The sequence below is a fragment of the Carettochelys insculpta genome, chromosome 25, assembly GCF_033958435.1.
Source record: "Carettochelys insculpta isolate YL-2023 chromosome 25, ASM3395843v1, whole genome shotgun sequence".
NCBI lineage: Eukaryota > Metazoa > Chordata > Testudines > Carettochelyidae > Carettochelys > Carettochelys insculpta.
This window is the reverse complement of record NC_134161.1, coordinates 7,178,146-7,192,919: the sequence shown is the minus strand read 5'-3', so window position 1 is coordinate 7,192,919 and position 14,774 is coordinate 7,178,146. Positions and strand designations below refer to the sequence as shown.

At 54.9% G+C, this 14,774-nt stretch overlaps 1 protein-coding gene across 1 annotated transcript in view; it reads left to right on the top strand.

The window, feature by feature from the left end:
• The window catches only part of NECTIN1 (nectin cell adhesion molecule 1), a 169,476-nt gene that overhangs the window by 130,715 nt on the left and 23,987 nt on the right, over window positions 1-14,774 (top strand). Inside the window, exons 6-8 of the mRNA XM_074976970.1 lie at window positions 8,532-8,679; window positions 13,326-13,413; window positions 13,841-13,951. Of these exons, the coding sequence (XP_074833071.1) occupies window positions 8,532-8,679; window positions 13,326-13,413; window positions 13,841-13,951 (347 nt within the window). The remainder of the gene's footprint in view (window positions 1-8,531; window positions 8,680-13,325; window positions 13,414-13,840; window positions 13,952-14,774) is intronic.

Genomic DNA, 14,774 nt, shown 5'->3' with positions numbered 1-14,774 from the left:
AGAGATTGGCCAACACCCCAGACTAAGAAGCAGGTCCAGGCCTTCATTGGGATGGCGGGGTACTACCGGAGGTTTGTGCCCCACTTTAGCTCCATCGCAGCCCCCCTCACGGAGCTGTGTAAAAAGGGAAAGCCTGACAAGGTGGTCTGGACCGAGCAGTGCCAAGAGGCCCTCTGCGCGCTGAAGGAGGCTCTGGTCAGGGCCCCAGTGCTGGCAAATCCAGACTTCAACAAGCCCTTCCTGGTGTTCACCGATGCCTCAGACGTGGGGCTGGGGGCGGTGCTAATGCAGGTGAATGACAAAGGGGAGAAACACCCCATCGTGTACCTGAGTAAGAAGCTGCTGCCCCGGGAGCAGAGCTACGCGGCCATAGAGAAGGAATGTCTGGCCATGGTGTGGGCGCTGGGGAAGCTGCAGCCGTACCTGTTTGGACGGCGTTTCACCGTGTACACCGATCACTCACCCCTGACCTGGCTACATCACATGAAAGGGGCCAACGCCAAGCTCCTGCGGTGGAGTCTGCTCCTGCAGGACTACGACATGGAGGTGGTCCACGTCAAGGGGAACAACAACACCATAGCCGATGCCCTGTCACGCAGGGAGGGCCCCGAACTTCCCCGGGTCACTGGCTAAGTGACCCCGCTCAGTGCGGTCTGGAAGGGGGGAGAGATGTGATGGAGTGGGGGGAGTGCATGTGTGAGTCAGGCTGGATGTCCGAGGCAAGCAGCAGCTCCCAGTGGCTAAGGATGACCCTGGGGCTACAACTGGCAGATAACACCTCTGCCTGAACAAAGAGCAGGGAGGAGCTGAGCTGGGGTTTTTGAATCGGGGGCGGGAGTTAGAGGCGAGGAAAAGGGAGAGCTGGAAGGCAGCCAGCCTGAGGAGGGGGAAGCTACACTCCAGAGGGGCACCCCTCGGGGTCTTCCCCCCAGGACGGGTTGGAAGAACTGTCTCTGGCTGCTATGCTGTTGCTTCTGTGAGAAACTGGACATCTGTTGCCTAATAAACCTGCTGTTGTACCTGCTGAGTGAGAGTCTCTCCTGCCAGCGGACGGGGTGCAGTGCAGGGGGACCCCTGAACCCCATCACAGCACCAAAAAAACACATTTTTTTTTTTGCTTTCATCCTTACTGCTAATTGTTCCCATTAATTCTGTTTCCAGCAGGAACCAAGAGCTCCCAGCAGCTGTTAGCCACTCAGATAAGGCTGAGTTGTTTGTTTAGCCCAGTTGGGCTGCCCGTGACTTGCCTAACTGCCAAATGCTGTGTGCAAACTTCTGGGGGGAGTTTGAGGCCATTCGAGCGTTACATGGACCCAGGGCTTTGCATTCTTAATTTGCAAAAGTTCTTCAGTCCAAGTCTGATTCCCCCTCCCACTCCCCCTCCCAAGTCCAGCCCACGCACCAGCCTGGGTCCCTAGGCCCTGCCACAACCTCTGGGTCCCTACAGCTCTTCCAGTGCACCCCAGTACTGACCCACAGCCTCCACTCATTCTCTCCTGGGACCTCCTTACCAGGCTGTGCTGTGCACCTGAGCCCAAACCCACAGCATCCCCCTTACAGAGAGGGAGAGAAGGAGCTTCAGCTCAGCTGAGCCCCACTGCTCACACTCCCAGGCTGATCCAGGCAGGCAGCTGAATGGCAGCGCTCAGCATGTGCATAAAGATGCCCCTGAGTGTGCAGCTTCTGGCAAGTGAGGTTGATAAGGGCAAGGACCAGGCATAGCAAGGGCCAGGAGCCACAGCTGCTTTTGCTAGGACCACAGAGGCAGAGGAGGCGAGAAGAGGAAAGCCGAAGGCTGAAGGTGTGGTGAGAGAGACGCAGGTGAAGGGGGAAATGGCAGAAAGCAGGAGCCAGCCTCCCTCTCTCTACCCGTCTCTTTTCCCTCACGTTCCTGGCCTTTCTCCCTCTTGGCCCTGCCGGCTAGTATGCATCTCACACTCCTCTGCTCTCTTTCCTCTTCCCTCCTGGCCTATGCTGCGCTGGCTCTGATCCGGTCACCTCCCAGCTGGGCATGCACTCACCCAACCGATGCCTGCTGCAGGCAGCATGTTCTTTGTCCTCCCCCTCTCTGCTGGGTCGCGGTGGCGGTTTGTACAGGCCCACACGGCTCGGTGCGTCCGTCAGAGGAGGTGCGAGGGAGCAGCGCGCCTGGCGCTGGGTGTGAAGAGGGTGAAATCTGATGACCTTTCACACCCGTGTTCGTTCCGCTCTCTGGAACTGGCTGCTGAGACACGTTTGTCTCCTGGCCGGATGAGATTTATGCTTGTGGGAGGAAAGCCCTGAGGAATGGAGCTTGTCACCCCCATCTCCCTCATGCTGGAGCTCCTCTTTCCTTCATCCCACCTTCAGTGCCTCTCCTCTTCCTCTGGCTTGCTTTGCCCGTTGTCCCCTCCTCCTCTCTCTGCACTGCAAAGTGAAGGCTCCCTCTCCCCTTTCCAAATCTCCCCGAACCTTCTGTTGTCCCTGTCACAGGCCTGGCACCCTCGTCTGCAGGCAGAGGTGACTCTCACTCAGCAGGGAGAACAGGAGGGTTACGGGGCGACAGGGACACAGCATAGAACAGACTTGTCAGCACAGGAACCAGAAGCCACCAGTACAATCCATCTTGTGGAGAGGGGTCCAGAGAGGGTCACTGAGCTGGGGCCCGAACCCTCCTTTGTCCCTCTCCAGCCAGACGAGTCTGCCACACTCAACAGCCCAGTTCCAATTCCAACCAGCCAAGCCCCTCCTTTGTCCTGTTTGCAGGGAAGAAAGGAGTCACCTGGTGGCCTAGGTTACAAAGAGCAGGGAGGGCTATTTCCTATGTGTGAGGCGTCATCATGCTGAAACTCCCCTCACCACCTAGACTGTGTGTCGAGGGAAACTGAGGCACTGAAGGGGAATAAAGCCCTCACACTCATCACTTCATCACAATCCCAACTGCCCACACTCGCTGCTGGAGATTGGCTTGGCTTTATTTATTTATTTATTCAGTCCTCCCTCTGCACAAGTCCTTTCCTTGCAAAGAGCCTGATTTACAGCTGTAGCAGGAAGCTGATGTTCCCTGCTCGCTACCTCGCATCAAGAGAGCCATTAGGGGCCAATTCATCATGGAAATACCCCAGCCAAAGTGACTGGGAGATTCTTTACAGTCTCTGTCCCTGCCACAATCTCTAATGCAGTCCTAGAGATCATATCCCATCGCTTCAGCTGTCTGCTTGAGCATGGCAGTAAGTGAGCTGTCTCAAGGCAGAGAGATTATTTATGGGGTAACGCACTGTATGGAGAGGGAACACAGAGGAGGAGGAGGAGGAGGAGGAGGGAGAGGAGCTCAGGTGACACAGCTTAGGAGGGTAAGAGCTGGACCTTGCCTTGTGATGCTTGCAGCATCCTGCCACCTGGCTCAGAGCTTTCAAAGAAGTCAGGGCGGGGAGATGCCAGTTGATGGAAATGCTGGGTCAGGCAGGATAGAGGCAGGTTAGTCTCAAAGTATGCAAAGGGACATGAGAAAGGCACTGAGGTCATGGTAGCTTGTTGTCTCACTAAACCTTTTCCATGTTTGCTGGGATATCTCATGATGCCCTTCAGCCCCTGTGCACTGATGTGATGAGTGTGTTGGTTCTTTGTTGTGTCACACAGGGAGTGATCGCCGACAGCAGCTGGGGATGGGGGAACATCTCCGTGAGTCCCTCGCCATCCACCTTTGCTCCTTTGAGCAGCAGTTTGGGAGAGAGATTTGCACAAGGGTGTTGCTTTTGTGGTCCTGGCACAGCTGTGTTTGTGCTCACAGGGCGATGGGTCTTGGGGCATAAGGTGACAGATGTCAAGCTCACAACTAAGCAGCTGGTGAAGTACCCAGAAAAGCAGGGTGGCGACTCACCTGGGGGCTTTTTTCCCTCTGAATCCAAGTGCTCCACATAACAAGTGCACAGGATAGACTGTCTTGCGGAGGGCATGTGACTTCAACGTGCTGACTGCATGTGGCCCTGGAATGGATTTCTTTCACCGCGTCGGAATTTGACAGATAACAGCAATGTCGATTGTTAAGCATTCGTGTTCTCTAGTTTTGGCAATTTAAATTTCTACCGTTGCACAATCTTATGGGCCAGCCGGCAGGGTGGGTCAGGCAAGAATAATTTCGTGGCCAAAGATGTTGATTTCAATGAGTTAAACTTTATAACCATTAAACCACATTTTTTCACCTCTCATGCCAAAATACACAATGAAAATATCCTTAAATCAAACTCTAACCAGTTCTCAAACAGCATTTTCCTTCCTTGGCCTATTTGTCAATTTCAGATATTATTGATGGAAATATATGTTGCCAGTTTGTGCATATGCAGTAAAATTGACGTTTCCTGCTAAAAATCTATCCCATCCAAGCCTAGGTCCATAAAAGGCTATTAGCCAAGGGTCGGAATGGTGTCCCTGGCCTCTGATTGTCAGAGGCTGGATATGGTTGTCAGGATACAAATCACTTGATCATTGTCTTCGGTCCACCCCCTCTACGGCACCTGGCACTGGCCACTGTCGGCAGACAGGCTACTGGGCTGGATGGACCTTTGGTTTGACCCAGTATGGCCATTTTTATGTTCTTAATTCCAGTGATATAGGTGCGAGGAATTACATTCTCCATGCCTCCACCATCCCTACAATTTCAACAGGGCACCACATTCTGTTTCACTTCCTGTCCATTGCTTCTGGGGGCTGTTAAGCAGCCCATCCATTCCACCCCAGAGGTAGCTGCTTTTTATCAGTGGATGGAAACAATTCCAACAGACACAGCAAAGCCCCAGACCATTATTATCCCATCTGCCCTGCAGGGGGAACGCCACTGGCTAGCCCAGAATGTCTTCCCTTCTGGGAGGTAGGCGGACTCTGAATAAGCTCAGACTGTGGAACCCCTGGCTGTTTCGGGGCCAGAAGGTGCTGCAGAGATGGTAGCATTAACAATACATCTAGAGGAAGGTTAGCCCAATAGCTGAGGACTTGGGGGGACCTTACATAGGCCATCCTGTGCTCTGCTGCACATGGGGCTGCCCACGTTTGTCATTCGTGTCCCTGCTATTCATAGCTTTCCTCTTTCATCTTGTGTTTTCTGGCTTCCATTCCCAGGCCGTATTTGGTAAGCGTTCCTCTTCCATTCTCCGCACACCAATGTCTTCTTTTGTAGATGATTTGTCAGAGGGTGCCTGGTCCAGTAATTGTCCTAACGCCTTCATTCGTCTTCCTACCTCCCTATGTTCGTCTCAATATTCTGCTCAGACATTTGTGATGAAATGCATCCAGCTTTTGTGTATCTTCCTTGGTAAATTGCCATGTCTCAGTGCTCTGTGTTGTGATGGCAATAACAATTGCTTTGTGCACGGTCAGTTTTGTCCTGAGGGAGATGTTTTTGAATTGCTGGATGTTTGTGAGTGTTCCAAATGTAGCCTTTGTCTTCCCTATACGACTTCTTATTTCCTCAGCACTGGGGCCATCTTGGCTGATGGTACTTCCAAGACACCTAAAATTGTCCACTTTCTTCAGTTTCTCCGTCGTATTAAAGGGGCTTACGTGGGCAGCAATCAAAAGTGAAAAAGTTATGTTGGAGAAACTAGAGAAACTGCAGAAAAGTTTGGGAGCCCAGGTTCAGTTTTTCTGTTCTGCCACAGACTTGCTGGGTGGCCTTGGGCAACTCACTTTGTCTCTCTTTAGGTCTGAGTTTTCCATGGGGATAGTGATAATATTCTATATCACAAGGCTTGTCGTGGGGTTAACTACAGTACAAGCTTGTGGCAAGTTTTGTGTTAGCCTGTTTCAGCAAGAACAATAAGGTATCCTGGGGCACCTTAAAAACCCACAAATTTATTTGGGCTTAAGCTTTCGTGGACTGTGTCAAATGAAGTAGGTTCCAGCCCACAAAAGCTTATGCCCAATTAAATTTGATAGTCGTTAGGTGCTACAGGACCCCTCATTGTTATTACAAGATTGTGAGATCTATTGATAAGAAGCCTTACCGATGGGGTCTATAGCTATGAGATAATATTATGGTTGCCATCTGCAAGCACTGTCTGAGCTCTGAGATGAAGCAAAAAATGGATGGGGTTGGGTCCATACCCACAGCGCTCGGTGTTACACAAACTCTGCACTGTCTTGCTGGCTAAATCCAAAATGAACAGCGCTGGCCTGGCAAACTTATGCTGCTCATACTCTCCTGGGAGCAGCAGCCAGGTGTCACCCTCAGGAAAATGGACCTTGCTGTGGTAACAGGGTCCCTAAGGACAGTCTCTTCTTACACATCACTGCCACGTTGCAGTGGTCAAACTTCTAGGACTGGATTGCCCCGGAGGACCTGCTCCCAGTCGGTGCTCATGGCTCCTGCCTGATCCTTTTGGCTCCAGGCCTCATGCTCGCACAGTAAGGCCTGTCCATGGATGGGCAGAGTAAAGGGTATGTGATGGGAGAGTCCTGAATAAAGGGATGAGTGATTGGTTCTGGGATCCCTACGTGAATTGTTATGCCACATTTCTTGGACTGCCACTACTGGTTAGACATTCAAGGGTTCTAGTTCTGGGTTCTAGATCTGGGAAGCTCTATGGCCCAGCAGTTAGAGCGGGGAGTAGGAGTTGGGACTTGAGCAGATTCATTTCCCGTTCTGGAAAGCTGGGGAATTTAATGGTTAGAAAAGGAAAAAGGAAATCCTTCCTCCTGGATTCCTTTCCCAGCACTGCCCTGCATGACTGGAGGATCTTGGGAACAAGTCGCTGCTTTAAGTGCCAGAGCCGGAACTTGATTGTCCACATCTCAGATAAGTGACATAGCAGAAAAGGGAGTTTGATCAGTGTTCCCTGCAAGCTGAGCACTTGGGCGGCCACCCAGGAGAGAGTCAAATGCCACCCAGCTGATTAGCAGAGTGCCCACTGCCACCCACAGCCGACAGCGTGTGTTTCTATTGCTGGTGCACATAACAACAAAATTTACTCCACCCCTGGATGGGAAAAATTAGAGTGAACACCGGTGTTGATTGGCCCAGCCTTCTAGTGTGTGTCAGGGAAGGATGCTGGTGGGTCAGTGCCCCTAACAAGCAACAGAGGCAGCGGGGACAGATGGTGATTGCCTTGCACCCCACCTAATAGACAGGACTGGACCGACTGGCCCACAACTCATGCCTGTGACAGCTCGGGTGCCAAGGATATAAACCGGATTGCACTCCACACTCCTCCAGAGAGGAGATGACCACATGGTGCAGCCACCAGGGCTGCTGCCCTTGCAAGGCGATGCATACGCCATGTGGGCAGGTCGCCATCCTATTTCCAAGGAGGGCTCATGGCCTGGTGTGAGCTTCTTCCCTTCCCCACGGCACCCGGCTCCAGCAGACCCCTTCTTTTCCCCTCCCCTGGATTTTATCCTTCCTCCATTGCAATTATCTTCTCTTTCATCACTGCCGGAGCTGTAAGTACAAAGTACCAATTAGCTAGTTTTCAAGTTTAATTAGGTTGGAAGGTAGAGCAAATTAAATCCTTTTATCGTACGTTTCAAAGCGCTTTCCCATCAACCCCCTGGGAGCAGCTCCTTTTGAACGAGGTCCATGCTAGCTGTATCGGGACCGGCTCCGAGTCATGGAGCTCTCCCACTCAAGGGCCATGGGAGCCAGGGCAGGGGACATATGCTCCATCCAACAGCCAGAAAATCTGTGCTCCGTGGATGCAGAGACAGACACACACACACACCCTGCTCTGCCCCCAGTCAGTCAGTGTCAGGAATAAACGCACCTCCCTGGGATTAACCTCAGAGTGTCAACTTGTCTTCCTGAGCATTCAGCCAGTGAGCAAAATCCCAGCAGTGGAGGGGTTAACACTCGGTGACATACCCAGGTGTTTTGGGGGAGCGCTAGTGCCAGGGAAAAGCTCTTGCCATTAGGAGGGGAAGAGAAGGGGTCGAGCGCTGCTGCCCGCCATTGTCACGTCTCAGGACAAGGAGTCGGAGAGGATGAGGTCCCCAGCCCTGCTGGAGATCCCCCGCTTTTGGGTGCCCCAGAGCTTTCCCCTTGCTATCGGTCCTGGCCCTTCACCGTAGGACGGAGCTGGGCATGGGGAAGACGGGCCCCACCTGCGAGTGGGAGGCGGGCTGCAGGGAGGGGAGAGCTGACAGAGGGGCGTCAGCAGCGCCGAGAGCAGCACTCTTGACCCTTGGGGGTGGGGGTCCCGGCACTCGGCAGGGAACTAATCCATGGCAAGGAGACTTGTTCCCACCGCAGGAGGCATGCCGGGCTTCTCAAGGCACACCTTGACCATGGACCCAGTGGTTGGATGGGGGCCAGACAGAGCAGCGCCTGCCTCAGGTCTCTGAATCCCCGGAAAAGCCAAGGTCCATGCTGGGGCAGAAGGGTCTGCCCTGCAGGGGGAGGGACGAGGCAGGGAGATGCAGGAGTGTGTGTGTGGCGACTGATCTCTCTCTCTCAGGGTCTGTAGTGCATTGGGCCTCTGCTCTGCTGCGAGCTGAACCTGGCGCCATCGTCTTCCAGGCTCCTGTGGCTAATGTGTTGCTCGTTATGTCTCTGTTCGCTGCAGATAAGCCGCTGCCGCAGGGCGCTCCTGGGGGCATAATCGGGATCCTGGGGGGTGTAATTGCTGCAGCTCTCATCATCGGCGTGGCCGTCACCGTGTTTATCATCTACCGGCGACAGCAAAAGAGCCGCACAGAGGCTGACAACGACCTGTGAGTAGCCTCGGCGTTCGCTCCTGTCTCCAGCCCTTGCGGAGAAGTGGGGGGATCACAGTGCTTGGAGAAAAGGGCTGCGTGGGCTGCCGGGGCAGCGCAGCTGGAGTGGTGTGACACAAGCATCATTCGCGCAGCTGTCCTGGTGCCCCTGAATCCTGCGGTGCAGCTTTCCCATCCCAGCCCCCGCCCTCTGCAGCTCTACTTTGGCTCCCAGTCCTGAGCTGTGGCTCCGCCTGCCAGTCCAGGCCTGGATCCCTCAAGCTCCACCAATACCCTTCTGTCCCAAACAGCAACGTCCTCCAGGATTCCTGGCCAGAGCCCTCCTGTGCATAACGCAGCCCGTGCCCTGGAATCCTAACCCGCCACGGTCCACTTCTCAGCTGCTTCTCCGCAAACAGTGTGGTGACCCGGGACGGCAGCAGGGGCACAAGGGGAGCGGAAGGGGGACACGATACAAACTGGGGGAACAAGAACAGGGGACGAACCCTTGGCTGGGATCTTGCTCTCCAAAGAGTGCCGAGCCTGATGCCGACCCCGGACACACAGGGGAATACATGCCTCTGGCCTGGGAAAAGCCAGGCCATTTTTCACCTTTGCCAAAGCAAACTGGTCAGGCTTAGCATGCCCAGAATCACAAGCAAAGGGTGGGGTCTGCAGTGGAGGCCACATGATCCGTGGCCCCACCGCAAATAAACCTTTGCCGGACCGGAGGTCCCAGGGCTCGCCTCTAGAGTATTCTGTTAATAACTCACTTGGTGATGATCTCAGGGCATTGGCAACTGACCGACGTGCCCACTGGCAGGAGGCAGCCAGGGCTTGCAGGCTAGAGATTGAGCGAGATTCTCCAGTGCAACCTAGGACCCTACTTCCTGCAGCCCAAGTCCCTAGGCCCAAGTTGCTTCCCATGGGTTCTCTACTCCTCCCCCACCCTGGTGGGTGTATCTGGGGGCAGACGTTTAAGGAAGAGGGTGAAAAACGGCACTGATGCTTGTCGAACCCACCGAGGGGGATGCATTGTGGGCACAGATGCCCGTTTGCTTGTGCTAGAGTCGGGGCTGGAGGTAGTGCCTGGCCAGCTCCCCAGCTGAGCTGACCCCTGGGACTGTCTGCTGATGGTGCAGAAGCTCAGGGATCCATGACCAAGCCTAGCCCCACCTTTGGGTTTAGAGGCTCTTGGCCCCGCTCCTCCTCACAGCTCTTGGGAACCCAGGCCGTGCCCCCTGTCCGTGGTGCTGACACATCCCAGCAGCAGGGCAGCAGGCATGGGAGGTGCCCCAGAGGGTTCTGCCCCCACCTCTGGGAGGGAGGAAGGAAGGGAGGGATGGCTGAGCATACACTGGCCAGCCCGAAGGCATTGCCCAGCACTGTGCGCAGACGAGTGAATTATTCTCTTCCATTGTACGCGCTCTCTCTGATTTTCCTGTTGACTGGTTTTCATGAGTGATAAATCTCCTTTGCTCCTCTCTGCCCAGTCATGCCAGGCTGCAGCTTCCCCTCCAAACAGGCCAAGCCATTACCAGCGCTGAGAATGGCCCTTTCCCAGAGTGCATCCCAGCAAGGGTCTCTCTCCTGCATCTTGCACTCAGGAGCTTTCAGGCCCATTTACAAAGAACACCCGACTCCCACCTCCAATGCCCTGGAAACAGGCAGGGTCAGCTCCTTGCTCACTCCTGTTTCCCATCCTCCAGCAGCCACACACAGCAGAGTTTGCTGTGGGACCTTTTCAGTTGCTGAGGAGGTTCGATGGGTTTCACCTTCGGTTGTATGGCTGAGAGAGTCCGTGATAGACAAGCCAACCTGCCTCCTATCCCACTTCCTCGCTTGCTCCCCTCTCGATTCCACTCCTGCAGGTAGATTCCCCTTCCCAGGACTCAGATTAGAGCATGACACTGCAGAGAACAAGGCACCAGAAGGAGAGGTGACCCGCAGAAAAGTGTGCTCTGCTGTGGAGTGTTAGCCGAATTCATGGCTGGGCTCTGCCAGCTGGGCTCTTCCCTGTCAGCCTCCTCCCATCCAGTTCCCCCCGGGTTCTTCTTCCCGGGGCAGCCCTTTCTGGAGCCCTGGCTATTAGAATGGCTTCAAGTCACATCAATGGGACCCCAGCCTTCAGTTCAGCTGTGGCCCCATCTGCCCCTCAGTGCTCAGGGTGTTTGGTTTGACCCAGCTGGTGAGAATTGGGTCTGACTGCTGGCTATTGGGTCGCAGAGACTGACGCCAGAATCCCGGGTCGGGGTAGTCTGGGTTCGGTCTCATCTCTGCTTTCAACTGACATTATGTTCCCCCTTTCATTCCCCTTCTTAGCACTCTCTGGTCTGTAGCCACCTAGGATTTGGGACTTCCTGCTAAACTATGTGACCAATGCAGCTCATTTCCCTCTGTGCCAAAGACATCTCCAGTGACGTGAGCGAAAGGACACTCTCCATTTGCTGCCAGCAGTGTGGGGTCAATGACACGCAGGCAGGCTGTCGCGAGTCAGAAGAGGGTAGGGAGGATACATGCACAAAGGGCAGTTTGTTACGGTCTGGTTAGTGTCACAGTGTGCTAGCCTGGCCTCCCACATCCCTGTGAGGCTGGAGAAGGGACCAATTCACTGGATCCCACCTGCTGTTTGGTGAGGGCCCATTGCCTGCTTTCTCATCTTGGGCACAGAGCAGGAGGTATCGGGGCAGAGCCGCTGTCCCAGTGTGAGCTGCACAAATGGTTCCCTTTCCCCATTGGAGGAGTTCTGCTCCTGCATCCTCCCAGGGACCAGTACCCTCCTTGCTGCTGCATCCTTTCCGAGCGGAAACAGACCCGCCTATTGCCCTCAAATCATCCCCTTCCCCTTTGCAAAGGGAGAGCACTGAAGAGCTTTCCCTCCCCGCTTGTTGTTACAGCCCAGCAAAAAATTTCTTGCTCCATTTAATTCTGTTTGAGAGAAGGCACTGGAGGATGGTGGGAGAGTGCGGAGAGAGAGAGCCAAGTGAAAGCAGGAGCGCAGACAATAATAGCCATGTGGGGGCAAATCGCCTGGACAGCAGCAGGCCTGCAAAAGAGCCGCTTACAGCCAGTTGCTTTCCCACAAAGGCCCTCCATAAAAGCACAAGAAGAGCTACTTTAGCTGAGAAGGGACGCACAATGGAGCAAGCCAAATGCCCTGACCGGGGAGCAGGGGGGAAGCTGACTGGGATCCTCCTCATGCCCTTTTTCACTTGGCCTTGTACCAGCTCAGAGTTGCACCCTAAGTCCACTGAAACCAATGAGCAGTCTCAAGCCACAGCCTCCATTTTCCACCCTGGGCACCTGGCCTCAGTCCTGCTCCGGGCCTGGAATCTGCTGGACGTTGCAGAAAACTGCCCCCTCCCTTCCTGCCACCCCCTCCTGTGGCTGAAGTTTACAAGGAAAGCAAAACAAGTAGGGAGAGGAACGGGAGGGGGCAGCCCGCTAATTGGAGGGGAAGCGTTTAATGAATTGGGTAAAGGGATTAGACACGTGTGTGCACACGAGCAGAATCTGTGGAGGCCGTCCCTCGGAGGGAGATTGCAAAGGCTGTCAGCCCTCATGCTCCAAGACAAGAGCTGACCCCCAGCCCCTCCACACACACATTTGGGGTCAGGAATGAATGGTACAATATGTGCATTAGGAAGATTTTGTGCCCAAATCTGTTGCCTCCAACAGGGGCCCTTCAGATCCTGGCTACCAGGCCAGACACACCATTGTTCTGCTCTGGATTGGCAGAGCTCACCGCAAGCTGCCTCCTGGCATCCTACAGCAGTGAATCAAGCTGTCCTTGTTGGGGTGACAAGGGGCTGGCTCTGAAGTGGGCTTTCCTGCGCCAGCCTGGGGGCCACAATGTGAGGCAAAGATTCACCTGGGATTTGAAATGTAGCGTGGAGAAAAGAATCCAAGCAGAGTGGGTGCAATATTCGAAGCAGCCTGTTTAATTACACTGACAACTCAGTGGCAAGTTGAATCGATGGCTCGATCCACCTTGTAGTAGCCCTGAGAGGCTCCATTCAGGACTGAATACCCCCCACGCTAGGCTCGGAACAGACAGCCCCTCCCTGCAAAGCTTCCGAGGTGACTTCAGGGCACACACCCCTGTGGGTCCATGACCAGATGGAAGGAATTTCATGGGAGGGAAAAGGGATGTGTGGAATCATTGGAGTTACTTTATATGGGCAGAAACGAGAGCAGAATCTTCCCCCAGGGTCCCTGCCCCACGGGCTTTACGATCAGGGCTGGAATTAAAGTGAAAGGGCACCAGGCACGGAGGGAGATGAAGGGGATGCACCTCTCAGAGAGCTGGTTGCATCTGGGCTTGCTTTGTGATCCTTTCTTCTGGGCTGTGAACATCTCTATGGGTGTATTGCAGAGGAAGTGAAGCAGCTTCTGGGGGCGGGTCAGCCCAGACACAGAGGAGCTCGCTGGCCGAGGGCGGGGAGTGAGTTCCATGGAGATTGGACCCCAGAAGGAAAGATCCCCACCCCTGCCCCAGCCCCCATATGCCCAGTCTCCCTGGTCTGTGTCTGCGTGCACTGAAGCCAAAGGGAGTTTTGCCAGTGACACTGGTGCGTGCAGGATCGAGTCCATCCCAGCACGAGGTGTGAGTGGGAGATCCCCTGTTTCCACAGGCGAGCCAATGTCTGCTTCTCTCCCTGCAGAATTGACCTGCCTCCATCCCACAAACCCGCCCCACCACCAAAGAAGAAACAGGAAATGAAAAGCCACCTGACGGCCGAAGACATCCAGGTGCTGGCCCCAGCCTTGTGCCCTGCTTCCTTTGCCATCATGGGAGACAGGCCTACAGCCAGAGTCGAGGGTGCCAGGCCCACTGAGGCACAGAGCACAAGCTCCAGCCAGCCTTTGGGAATGCCCCATGAAGGAGATTTGGCGGGAGGAGGGCGGGATGCGGAGATTATCCTCTGTCCAGGAGCTCAGGGCTCCACCTGCAGCCTTCTGGGCATGGATGGGTTTTAGAGCAGGCAGGGTTCTTCTCTGGAGGGAGAATGCCTTGCAATGGCAAGACTAGGCAAGTGGGAGAGAGAGGCCTAGAGGGAGGGAGCTGGTGATGCTGTTCACCTGGTCTGGTCTCCTGGGGCAGGTGCCGCTCTCCAGATGGGTGGCAGGAAGAGTGACAATGCTGCTTGCCCTCTTGACCTGTCTCACCCAACTCCAGGTCGTGCACCTAGACAACGCGAAGCAGGAGGAGGAGATCGAGAAGCTCCCCCTGCAGACTCCGTACTACGACATGGCAACCAGCGAGCCCTCGCCACACTCCAACAAGCTGGTAAGGAGGCTGCGGTGCTAGTGGGATCAGGTCATTTCTCCATCCACGGGGGAGGGCCAGGCAGCCTGTTCTCCAGCTCTGAGAGGGAAGAAGAGCGATCTCCTGGACTGGAACACAGGGCCGCTGTCTCCATATTCACCCAGTCCTCGGCTTCTTCATGCTCCCACCACCAAACCTAGCCTGAGGGGACTCTGCCCTTTCCTCTTCTGCTGTGGAACCCCTGGGCTCTCCGTAACTATGAGGGCCTGGGCCGTCTCCTGGGGTGCTCTCCAAGACACAACCCAGCAGCACAAGGGGTGGGAGTTAGGACTGTAATGAGTGTGGATGAGTCAAACCCCCTCACTCCCTGACCCCACCCAGTCCCAAGTCAGCTGCGCCCTGGCCACATCAGAGTCACAAGATCTTCCCGCGCCCCACCCGCACACCCTTTCCTGGGGTTGTATCATTGTGTGGCAGAAAGGCCTAAGGATCTTTCTGAGGATCCTGATCCATCCTCTCCAGACTGGGCTTGGCCTGTGCTGCTCGACTCTTGGGTACCCATCTCCCCGTGGTTTCAGGGCCTCGGTCATAACACCCTTCTGGCAACAGGTGGAGGGAATACAGCCGGAGACCTACATTTATTTTGAGGCACATTTATTCTGGGACTCAGGGGCTGACTGGCTGAGGGTTCTGTGCACGGCCGGTCCTGACTGCTGACTGACTTCTGCGTTGCTCCCGGCAAAGATTTGGGCCTTTTGGCTGAAGGTTGAGGAGGCAAGTTGGGAATGTGGTGGGGGAGATGAATGGGGGCAAGAGGTGCTGGGGTCTACACTACAGCTGAGGT